Source organism: Pleurodeles waltl, chromosome 4_2 (genome assembly GCF_031143425.1).
Source record: "Pleurodeles waltl isolate 20211129_DDA chromosome 4_2, aPleWal1.hap1.20221129, whole genome shotgun sequence".
Lineage (NCBI taxonomy): Eukaryota > Metazoa > Chordata > Amphibia > Caudata > Salamandridae > Pleurodeles > Pleurodeles waltl.
In genome coordinates this window covers 1,043,602,526-1,043,614,551 of record NC_090443.1, presented here as the reverse complement: position 1 = coordinate 1,043,614,551, position 12,026 = coordinate 1,043,602,526, and the positions used below count along the sequence as shown (strand labels likewise).

Sequence of the window (12,026 nt, the reverse complement as noted above, 5' to 3'; positions counted from 1 at the left end):
GAGTAGCCTCCCCCAGCCTCTGGAAATGCTTTCATGGGCACATTTGGTGCCCATTTCTGCATAAGCCAGTCTACACCGGTTCAGGGACCCCTTAGCCCTGCTCTGGCGCGAAACTGGACAAAGGAAAGGGGAGTGACCACTCCCCTGACCTGTACCTCCCCTGGGAGGTGCCCAGAGCTCCTCCAGTGTGCTCCAGACCTCTGCCATCTTGGAAACAGAGGTGCTGCTGGCACACTGGACTGCTCTGAGTGGCCAGTGCCACCAGGTGACGTCAGAGACTCCTTGTGATAGGCTCCTTCAGGTGTTGCTAGCCTATCCTCTCTCCTAGGTAGCCAAACCCTCTTTTCTGGCTATTTAGGGTCTCTGTCTCTTGGGATTCCTTAGATAACGAATGCAAGAGCTCATCCGAGTTCCTCTGCATCTCTCTCTTCACCTTCTGCCAAGGAATCGACTGCTGACCGCGCTGGAAGCCTGCAAAACTGCAACATAGTAGCAAAGACGACTACTGCAACTCTAACGCTGATCCTGCCGCCTTCTCGACTGTTTTCCTGGTGGTGCATGCTGTGGGGGTAGTCTGCCTCCTCTCTGCACTAGAAGCTCCGAAGAAATCTCCCGTGGGTCGACGGAATCTTCCCCCTGCAACCGCAGGCACCAAAAAGCTGCATTACCGGTCCCTTGGGTCTCCTCTCAGCACGACGAGCGAGGTCCCTCGAATCCAGCAACTCTGTCCAAGTGACTCCCACAGTCCAGTGACTCTTCAGTCCAAGTTTGGTGGTGGTAAGTCCTTGCCTCACCTCGCTAGACTGCATTGCTGGGAACCGCGACTTTTGCAGCTACTCCGGCCCCTGTGCACTTCCGGCGGAAATCCTTTGTGCACAGCCAAGCCTGGGTCCACGGCACTCTAACCTGCATTGCACGACTTTCTAAGTTGGTCTCCGGCGACGTGGGACTCCTTTGTGCGACTTCGGGTGAGCACCGTTTCACGCATCCTCGTAGTGCCTGTTTCTGGCACTTCTCCGGGTGCTACCTGCTGCTAAGAGGGCTCCTTGTCTTGCTCGACGTCCCCTCTACCTCCTGGTCCAATTTGCGACCTCCTGGGCCACAGCAGCATCCAAAAACGCTAACCGCACGATTTGCAGCTGGCAAGGCTTGTTGGCGTTCTTTCGGCGGGAAAGCCCTTCTGCACGACTCTACAAGGCGAGAGGGATCCGTCCTCCAAAGGGGAAGTCTCTAGCCCTTTGCGTTCCTGCAGAAACCGCAGCTTCTTCTGTCCAGTAGAAGCTTCTTTGCACCCGCAGCTGGCATTTCCTGGGCATCTGCCCATCTCCGACTTGCTTGTGACTTTTGGACTTGGTCCCCTTGTTCCACAGGTACCCCAGATTGGAAATCCAGCGTTGTTGCATTGTTGGTTTGTGTCTTTCCTGCCTTATTCCCCTATCACGACTTCTTTGTCCTTTGGGGAACTTTAGTGCACTTTGCACTCACTTTTCAGGGTCTTGGGGTGGGCTATTTTTCTAACCCTCACTATTTTCTAATAGTCCCAGCGACCCTCTACAAGGTCACATAGGTTTGGTGTCCATTCGTGGTTCGCATTCCACTTTTGGAGTATATGGTTTGTGTTGCCCCTATCCCGATGTGTCCCCTTTGCATCCTATTGTAACTATACATTGTTTGCACTGTTTCCTAAGACTATACTGCATATTTCTGGTATTGTGTATATATATCTTGTGTATATTTCCTATCCTCTCACTGAGGGTACACTCTGAGATACTTTGGCACATTGTCATAAAAATAAAGTACCTTTATTTTTAGTATAACTGTGTATTGTGTTTTCTTATGATATTGTGCATATGACACTAGGTGGTACTGTAGTAGCTTCACACGTCTCCTAGTTCAGCCTAAGCTGCTCTGCTAAGCTACCATTATCTATCAGCCTAAGCTGCTAGACACCCTATACACTAATAAGGGATAACTGGGCCTGGTGCAAGGTGCAAGTACCCCTAGGTACTCACTACAAGCCAGTCCAGCCTCCTACACTTATACAAATAAAAGCAAAACTACACATAACTAGAAGTGCAACACATTTAGTGTGAGAATGAAATCTAGGCACACTTTTGAAAAGAAAAAAACAAAAAGAACATCTAAACTGGATGTAAAAGTATTCAGATTTCAGATAACCTACTTGATGTGGTATATATTCTACAGAGTAACTGATGCTAAGATCAGTGCTGGACAAATCATGGTCTGCTCCGCTCCTCTAGGGGCATGGAAATACAACTACAATGTCAAGAAGGAGAAGACGTCTGGGCAGTATCCATCCATAATCACAGGACAATACAGGATTACCAGAGTTAAACCTCTCAGTGTTTTATTTTATACTGTTGTTAGAGTGCACATGACTTATTCAGACTTTGGAAAAAAAAAAAGGCTACGTGGGATTTGAGAGCAACTATTCACATGAAGGCCAATTCGTTGCAACGGCAAAGATGAGAAACACAAAAACATTTGCACCACAACCTTCAACATCTGCACTGGAGGGAGGCAGCTAGTGCCATTCACATAGCCAAACGGGCACCACATAAAGCACCAGCACTAATCTCATATATTCGTCAAAGCCAATTGTAGGAAGTTGGCTCTGTATGCACTATTTCAAAGTAAGGAATAGTATGCACAGAGTCCAAGGGTTCCCATTAGAGGTAAGATAGTGGCAAAAAGAGATAATTCTAATGCTCTATTTTGTGGTAGTGTGGTCGAGCAGTAGGCTTATCAGAGGAGTAGTGTTAAGCATTTGTTGTACATACACAGGCAATAAATGAGGAACACACACTCGGAGACAATTCCAGGCCAATAGGTTTTTGTATAGAATAATATATTTTCTTAGTTTATTTTAAGAACCACAGGTTCAAGATTTACAAGTAATACTTCATATGAAAGGTATTTCAGGTAGGTACTTTAGGAACTTTGAATTAGCAAAATAGCATATACAGTTTTCACATAAATAACATATAGCTATTTTAAAACTAGAGACAGTGCAATTTTCAACAGTTCCTGGGGGAGGTAAGTGTTTGTTAGTTTTTGCAGGTAAGTAAACCACCTACAGGGTTCAAGTTTGGGTCCAAGGTAGCCCACCATTGGGGGTTCAGAGCAACCCCAAAGTTAACACACCAGCAGCTCAGGGCCGGTCAGGTGCAGAGGTCAAAGTGGTGCCCAAAACGCATAGGCTTCAATGGAGAAGGGGGTGCCCCGGTTCCAGTCTGCCAGCAGGTAAGTACCTGCGTCTTCGGGGGCAGACCAGGGGGGGTTTTGTAGGGCACCGGGGGGGGACACAAGTCCACACAGAAAGTACACCCTCAGCAGCACAGGGGGCGGCCGGGTGCAGTGTGCAAACAAGCGTCGGGTTCGCAATAGAAATCACTGGGAGACCAAGGGGTCTCTTCAGCGATGCAGGCAGGCAAGGGGGGGGGGGGGGGGGGGGGGGGGGGGCTCCTCGGGGTAGCCACCACCTGGGCAAGGGAGAGGGCCACCTGCGGGTTGCTCCTGCACTGGAGGTCGGATCCTTCAGGTCCTGGGGGGCTGCGGGTGCAGTGTCTTTACCAGGCGTCGGGTCTTTGAAGCAGGCAGTCGCGGTCAGGGGGAGCCTCGGGATTCCCTCTGCAGGTGTCGCTGTGAGGGCTCAGGGGGGTCAACTCTGGCTACTCACGGTCTCGCAGTCGCCGGGGAGTCCTCCCTGAAGTGATTGTTCTCCACAAGTCGAGCCGGGGGCGTCGGGGTGCAGAGTGCCAAGTCTCACGCTTCCGGCGGGAAACGGGTGTTGTTTCAAAGTTGCTTCTTTGTTGCAAAGTTGCAGTCTTTGGTGAACAGGGCCGCTGTACTCTGGAGTTCTTGGTCCTTCTAGATGCAGGGCAGTCCTCTGAGGCTTCAGAGGTCGCTGGTCCTTGTGGAAAGCGTCGCTGGAGCAGTGTCTTTAGAAGTGGGGAGGCAGGCCGGTAGAGCTGGGGCCAAAGCAGTTGGTGTCTCCGTCTTCTCTGCAGGGTTTTTCAGCTCAGCAGTCCTCTTCTTCTTAGGTTGCAGGAATCTATCTTCCTCAGTTCTGGGAGCCCCTAAATACTCAATTTAGGGGTGTGTTTAGGTCTGGGAGGGCAGTAGCCAATGGCTACTGGCCCTGAGGGTGGCTACACCCTCTTTGTGCCTCTTCCCTGTGGGGAGGGGGGGCACATCCCTAATCCTATTGGGGGAATCCTCCAAAATCAAGATGGAGGATTTCTAAAGGCAGGAGTCACCTCAGCTCAGGACACCTTAGGGGCTGTCCTGACTGGTGGGTGACTCCTTGTTTTTCTCATTATCTCCCCTGGACTTGCCGCCAAAAGTGCGGGCTGTGTCCAGGGGGCGGGCATCTCCACTAGCTGGAGTGCCCTGGGGCATTGTAACACGAAGCCTGAGCCTTTGAGGCTCACTGCTAGGTGTTACAGTTCCTGCAGGGGGGAGGCGTGAAGCACCTCCACCCAGAGCAGGCTTTGTTTCTGTCCTCAGAGAGCACAAAGGCTCTCACCACATGGGGTCAAAAACTTGTCTCTCAGCAGCAGGCTGGCACAGACCAGTCAGTCCTGCACTGAACAATTGGGTAAAATTTTTAATAAATCCAACACTGGCATCAGTGTGGGTTTATTATTCTGAGAAGTTTGATACCAAACTTCCCAGTATTCAGTGTAGCCATTATGGGGCTGTGGAGTTCGTTTTTGACAGACTCCCAGACCATATACTCTTATGGCTACCCTGCACTTACAATGTCTAAGGTTTTGCTTAGACACTGTAGGGGCATAGTGCTCATGCACCTATGCCCTCACCTGTGGTATAGTGCACCCTGCCTTAGGGCTGTAAGGCCTGCTAGAGGGGTGACTTACCTATGCCATAGGCAGTGTGAGGTTGGCATGGCACCCTGAGGGGAGTGCCATGTCGACTTAGTCATTTTCTCCCGACCAGCACACACAAGCTGGCAAGCAGTGTGTCTGTGCTGAGTGAGGGGTCCCCAGGGTGGCATAAGACATGCTGCAGCCCTTAGAGACCTTCCCTGGCATCAGGGCCCTTGGTACCAGGGGTACCAGTTACAAGGGACTTACCTGGGTGCCAGGGTTGTGCCAATTGTGGAGACAATGGTACATTTTAGGTGAAAGAACACTGGTGCTGGGGCCTGGTTAGCAGGGTCCCAGCACACTTCTCAGTCAAGTCAGCATCAGTATCAGGCATAAAGTGGGGGGTAACTGCAACAGGGAGCCATTTCCTTACACCAATGCAGCAATAAATTCATTTTCTCCCATTACAACCCACTCGATTTATGTATCAAGCATTGACTACCCCTCATGCCCACTGCCAAACATGCCAATGAAACAGATACTGACGTTCAAGTACTGGCGGTTGGAGAAGATCTTGCCACATCCCTCATAGTCACACTGGAGAATTTCCATCTTGGCACTCTTCCTGCACAGACACAAAAGAGCACTCAGTTATCACAAGTATTGAGCCAAGAAATAAAAGTACAATCATTTGTGAGGGCTGGGTTTTATGGGGTCAGGGGTGGGGTTTGGAGTATCGGGCAGACGTCAATCATTTTGCAGCAGGAAATCTATTGCTTTGTTTGTGAACTGTTGCCAAAAGGCAACTGACTTTTTGTGCCTTGAGATTTGCGGAAGATGGGCTCTTGAGCAAAGACAATCAGAGATGTGGAGCTTGTATTTGACACAGACCTTTTTTCATTTGACTGCACTGCAGATAGACAATAGGCCTTCTGTTTGGGAGGCTGGCAGGTGCAGCTAGTAGAATTAGCTTAAGGTGGGTGTATTGTGTTTCGGTTTCCACTTATTGGTTGTTCAGGCTGGGGGTTGCATGCAGAATGGTTTTTCATTTGAGCTGGTGTGGGACAGAACAAAGGCCAGGACAGCAGCTGGGCAGTTGCTGGAAGGAAATAACAGTTTAATTCTATTAAGGAGGCCCATCTTTCTGCTGTGCTTTATTGGAGATCTTTTTCACACAGTTACTGTGAGGAAGCCAAGTGATTATAGGGGGTGAGGAAGTGAGGGAAGCCACTGAGGTTCATACTGGCAGGTACAGCTCAACCACGCTGCTATGAAGGAGCATGAACTCAATGATTACCGACCTTCAAATAGATGTGAACATCTGTATTTGGTGAGCTCTGAAGCACATTGTGAAGTAGTGGATGTTGTGAGTGTCATATTGTATGTGGGTATCACATCGGTAAACTGTGACATCTTATTCTGATAAGCAGTGCTCCAGGAACTTCCAAGTATAGTTTGAGCATCTTGGATGAGTAAGGAGTCATTGGGGAAATGAAGCGAGTCTCTGAGAACCAGTCTAAAACAGTGTTTCAGGATCCTAGGGTAGAGGACGAGTAACGGTGTAAAAACTTCCAGCAGGTCTAGGAGCCTTAGAAGGCAGGGTCTCTATTATCAGCTATTATCCTGAGATCGATGACGACCTGAACGGTTGCTACTTCAATGCTTCAGATGGGCTGGGACCCGGACAGGTAGATCTGAAGCAGTAGGTGACTTACCGGATCCTTTTCTTGGCTATCTGTGACCCATCCTCGTCCCTCTGCTTGTGTTTTTGCTGCTCGCTGCAAGGAAAGAGACATATAATACGAATTCTTTAATTTATTTTATTCATTAGTGATTTTATGTAGCAAGTATTAGACCAAAAGAGGAGAGAGTGATATATTACAGAATAAATTGGGGAGCATGGGTCCAAGATAGGGGTCTCCAACATATTCTGTAATAAGGGATACTTCTATTCAACAGAAATAATAATGAGCTACTAATATTACTAGTGTGATTTTGACTACAAGAGGCAACATTGCCAGGCATGATTACCACAATTCATCAGGCAGGGTTGCCAGCATGATTGTGCAAAAGGCTTTATTAATTTGAAATCCTGCAACATGATATACTTGGCATCCATAACTGCAATGTCTCTGGCACCAAGTTAATAATCACGGTAATAAGTCTCCCCAGCGCCTTCTGATTTATCACTCAAATATCCGCTTTAAATATATTTTGGGAGTCTAACTAATTGTTCCAAACATGAGCTTATGAGTTCTAAAAATACACACATTCATGTCTGAAGTACATACAGTTCAATTTTGGGACGGATTTATGCACCCAACTAAACAAATGCTTCTAATTTATGAAGCTGGACTGCACACACGAGAGATACTTACAGGTACGAGGAACTTTGTCTAAACAGTGATACTAGAAAATGTACAACATATAGATCGGAGTGGTGGCATTTCTGATTATTGAAGTTAAATTTAAATTCAATCAAGCGGAAACAATTGCAGAATGTTGTCTTTCTGGAACTGCAAGCATTTTAGGTCGTTCTTGTTATTTTTGTATGATGGTGCTTTCCAATGGCTGGTGCGATGGAATTCCTACCTCTGGTGCACTACGTAACAAAAGATACGGAGTTATTTTCTTTCTCCACTACTTGAAGGACACTTTGACCTGAACAACATTATGACGATTTCTAACGGAGAAGGGCTTCCTTCAGGTGATGAGAGCAGATGTTCAAGTGGAACCTTTGTACTGGCACCAGGTGGGGATTCTGGGAAACAGAAGACGAGCCTCAGCGTGGGAGGCGGTGCGGCAGGTGATCGATCGAAGGGATGTGTAGATCCCCAACCTTCGCTAACAGCAGATCTCTTATAATGTGGAAACTATGCTACATTGCCTTTATTTTCCAAAGAAAAGAGTTTGCACAGAGAGCAAGTCCCACGTGTTTCACCAACAAAGGAGCTGGAATTCAACCATCACAGTCTGTTATGTGTTTCTGCTTATTACGCCTCAAATACCCATCATATTAGTTTAAGTGGCCACTATGGCTACAGGCCTCAAAAACTGCTCCCTACACATGCATTCATTTCCATGATCGTACAACTGCATATGTTACAAATGGTGTGCATTCCATAGTGTGCTGCTGTGCTTCTGGTTCGTGTATTCAGACAAGAACATTGACTAGCGTCTCAGTGAGCACAAGATCAAGTAAAGGACGCTTTAGAAGAGAGGCGTGCTATACACTGCACTAAGGTCAGACACCTCACACCAGCACAAACACCCAGACAGCACTCGGTGTTTACAAACAGACTGGTTTTACAATGGAAAAATACAACAGAGGTTCAGGTACAAAAGTGATAAAAACACTTCTAAATACTGAATCCCCTGAAAAACGGAACACGCTTGGTAATGAGGTTTATTAGCCAGGACTAACTGCGGGAGGGAATCCTTGACTACTCACAACGTGTCATGGTGTCTGCTTTCATAATTGTCTCATTCTGTATATTCATAACCCCTACGGTTCTTTACATATTTACAATATGAGCATGTGCTCATATTTGCAATAATACTTTTAGATATGCTATGGCCCAAAATAGACCTAAATGAAACCCACTGAAAGATAACTGTGTAAAGTAAGCGTGTGCGTGCGCGTGTGCGTGTGCAGAGTGGGTGTGTACTGGGGTGACAGGATAGCAATAACAGACACTAATAAATTAAGATGCCAGATAATCGCGACAAATGTTTACTTGTCTTACACAGTCTCTCCAGGTTAATTGAGAGAGATGTGTGGGTCACAACGTGTCAGTTCTCCCCTCTTAAGCTGGTTCATACCTGTGCTTGCCTGAGGATCACAGGCGATCTAACCAGGCTGTGATTCGGAAACTGATTACAATAACATAACATCCCTTAATCTCACCATCAGTTAGGGTGGTACTTCAACTGGAATGGGCTCTAAATATAGAAACATGGATGTATATGAAAGTACAGAACAGAAGGATACAAGGACACAAATTACTGCAGAAAGTGACAGTGTTATGACTAGTCTCATGTCAGACCTCTCATCTACAAATAAGCGGGAGCAAAGAGTGGCTCCTGGAGGGAGGACATATCTATGTTCAGCACACAGCAGCAGTTATAAGGTGCATCATATTTATCACCTAGGATGGAAACATACAGAGGAGGTTCTCAGTTTGAGAGGAAGTGCTTGTTCACCCGAGCTCTGACAACAAACATTTATTTATTATATATAGATATTTCCAGTGCCAGATTTAGTGACGGAATTGGTTGCGGTTAGTATTCAAGGTTCACATAAGATAAAATGTTTAAGAGCTGTCTTAAAGGAGGGAAACAGAGCCGCTGTCTCAGGAAGACATGACAAGTGACTTCGAGAAGGGTTACTCAAAACTACAACTAGCCACTGAAAGAATCTACCAAACCTGTGTAACTAGAATATGCTAGTTTAAAAATAAAACAAATGAATAAAGAGTCCTATGTCCCAACCAGGAGGAACTCCCTTTCACCTCCTGTAGTACTGAACTTAAACCCAGATTTTTCACTCACAGCTACAGGATTTACGTACACTTCCTGTTGCGTAGGATTGGATGCCCTTGGAGTGGTGGTACACCTGTATCGCCTTCTGTTCAGGGACACTCGTGTCATGATGTGCTGTGAAAAGTGGACTAAACGCTGCTGAAGATGGAAGTGAACTCCAGAATGTGACTCTCTTGTTTTGAGGGGGTAACTACTGTTCCCCTGAACAGCTTAAAATCATAACATAAGTTTGGGAGGAAGCTGCCCATAGTCTGGATACAGACCTTTTGTTTTTTACTAGAGGAGAGGTTGGGGAAGCGCCCTTGTGGCCATCGGTTGTAAAATGCATGCAGTCAGTTATAACTTACGCCCTTACATACCGTCTAAGTACAGAATAAAAATAGTTGTGTGTGTTCTCACATGGGGATGCAGTGACAACCGGCACTGGGGGTGAGGACATAGCGCCAAGCTGTAGACCTTGCCAGTAGCTGTGCCTCCCTCACACCATGCCCATCTTCCAAACTCTCCCCTTCTTCTCTGTGCTGGTCAGTGGCCTTTAGAGTGGTATTTATCTGGGGTGAAACCTAAAAGGCTCCGGTGAAGCTCAAAAGACACAATCGTGTTCAACACACCAACCCAGCTCTAGCAACTAAGAATTCACGAAAACGACACATGTAAGATACAGAACTAAGGGAACATTCACCGCATAGGAGATGCTCAGGTAGGAGAGCTGTAGCTTGAGTGACAGCCTGTGATTGGGGCCTTCCTAGATTAACCTACCTTCCCCCTGAATGGTGTGGAATGTCTTGCATCCCTTTGGCCTCTGAGAGACTGCACGTACTAAGGGATGTTCCCACACCAGAGGAGAGCACATCACACAAAGACTGATGTACATGGATGGCTTTGATTTCCCCTCCCAACAGTTACTGCCAGAGCTTTGGGAAATGTTTTTAGTGACCGAGCCTAGCAGAGCAGCTCACATTTGATGTTTTTGCACACTTTGCAGCCAAGCAGGTCATCTCATTGCTAACATTCTTTGCAACCGGTGAGGGTATCTGGCACTGAAAAAGTCTGCTGATGCTGTGAACTGAAGAGATAGTACACTGTGACATGTGCAGAGAACAGAGTAGATCTCCCTGCCAACCCATGAAAGGGAGTCTCAGTTGGCACTCCAGCCAACAGCAAATGATCATTCTCATTAAAACCCCAACTTCAAGCCATAATGGGACACAAGAATACTAAACGTGTTGCCAATCTCTTTAGCAAATGGGCCAGAATTATTTTTTTTTTTACGGTATCTGCTTTTGGCTTCAGGTTGAAATATGCTAAAGGTTTAAAGACAACCACAGAAACACACACATAACCCCACCTGGGGCTACAGACTGGACTGACCTGCTCGGTATCTTTTTTCTACAGATCAGAGCAGAGGGACAGGGTTGATCAGAGGAATTTACATGGAGCTTGAGCAAACAGCACGAGAGCTGCCTTGGCTACGTTCAACAAGACTATAGTGAGGTTGAGTATAGACCATGATGGGACAAGGGAAGAATTTAGAAAATTCTAAGGGAAAACAAACTGGCAAAATTAAGAAGAGAAGAGATTCTCACATATTTGGTGGCGACACTGTGTTGTTGTGGTCTTCTAAGCCATCTCTGAAGTCTATATCATCCTCAGGAGTTTCTGCATGGTCTCCTAAGGCATCCTGTCCCTGCTTCTCAGCACTAGAAACAAAAAAGAAAAACCAATAAATAGAATAAATAAACTGATAAAGGTAGGATGGGAAAAATAATTGTCAGCAAACACACAACACATCTAACTTAATGTCTGTGACTAGGGCCATTTGAGGACACTGTACAACATGCTAAGTCTAACGGTTCATCTTCCTCCGATACATGACTAGAACATGGGACCTTGAAAATACTGGCGCAGCCCAAAGAAAACCTGATGAATGCTGCTCTCAGGTACTGCCAAAGGAAGGAGGAAATGGGTCTATGATACATTACTCCTTTACCCTCTCACAATGCCCTGCAGACAAACATATCAATCAAAACATTTTATATTATACATGAATTACTCCATGGTTAACACCTATGGAGTAACATAGCCCAACATTTTCGTTGATGCTACATACAGAATAAACAGGTGAGAGGTGTCTAATGAGTATTAAACCACATTCAGGGTTTTTAGTTTTTTCTATATTAGCGCGTACAATGGTGTTTCAGTGGCTATGATCAGAGAGAGGGGCAAGAATGATCCTGGAGAGGTCACTGTTATAAGAACTTGTGTAATAACGAAATAATAAATACTAACGTATGCTGAGAGGTAGATGTATGCAACACCGTTCTAGATAAGGAACATAGGTGGGGCTGCATACAGAACCTCACTTAAGAACGCACCTACTGAGTGAGCCAAATGCCTCACAGAAAAACAATGATGGTAATATGTCTATATGTGCTGCTTCGTGGGGAGGTTTCTATATGTGCTGCTTCATGGGGAGGTTTCTCTATATAGAGAATACATAACAAACGTAACTAAAACAACCTCTACTGAAAACCCTTATGTAGGAAGTTGGCTCTGTATGTGCTATTTCAAAGTAAGGAATAGCATGCACAGAGTCCAAGGGTTCTCCTTAGAGGTAAGATAGTGGCAAAAAGA

General features: G+C 46.2%; 1 protein-coding gene across 5 annotated transcripts in view; it reads right to left on the bottom strand.

Annotated features, from left to right (window-relative positions):
* The window catches only part of ZNF692 (zinc finger protein 692), a 93,018-nt gene that overhangs the window by 37,121 nt on the left and 43,871 nt on the right, over positions 1 to 12,026 (bottom strand). For all 5 annotated transcript variants that reach the window (XM_069233001.1, XM_069233003.1, XM_069233005.1 and 2 more), the window contains exons 6-8: positions 10,979 to 11,092; positions 6,566 to 6,628; positions 5,397 to 5,475 (exon numbers count right to left, since the gene is read on the bottom strand). In XM_069233001.1, the coding sequence (XP_069089102.1) occupies positions 5,397 to 5,475; positions 6,566 to 6,628; positions 10,979 to 11,092 (256 nt within the window). The remainder of the gene's footprint in view (positions 1 to 5,396; positions 5,476 to 6,565; positions 6,629 to 10,978; positions 11,093 to 12,026) is intronic.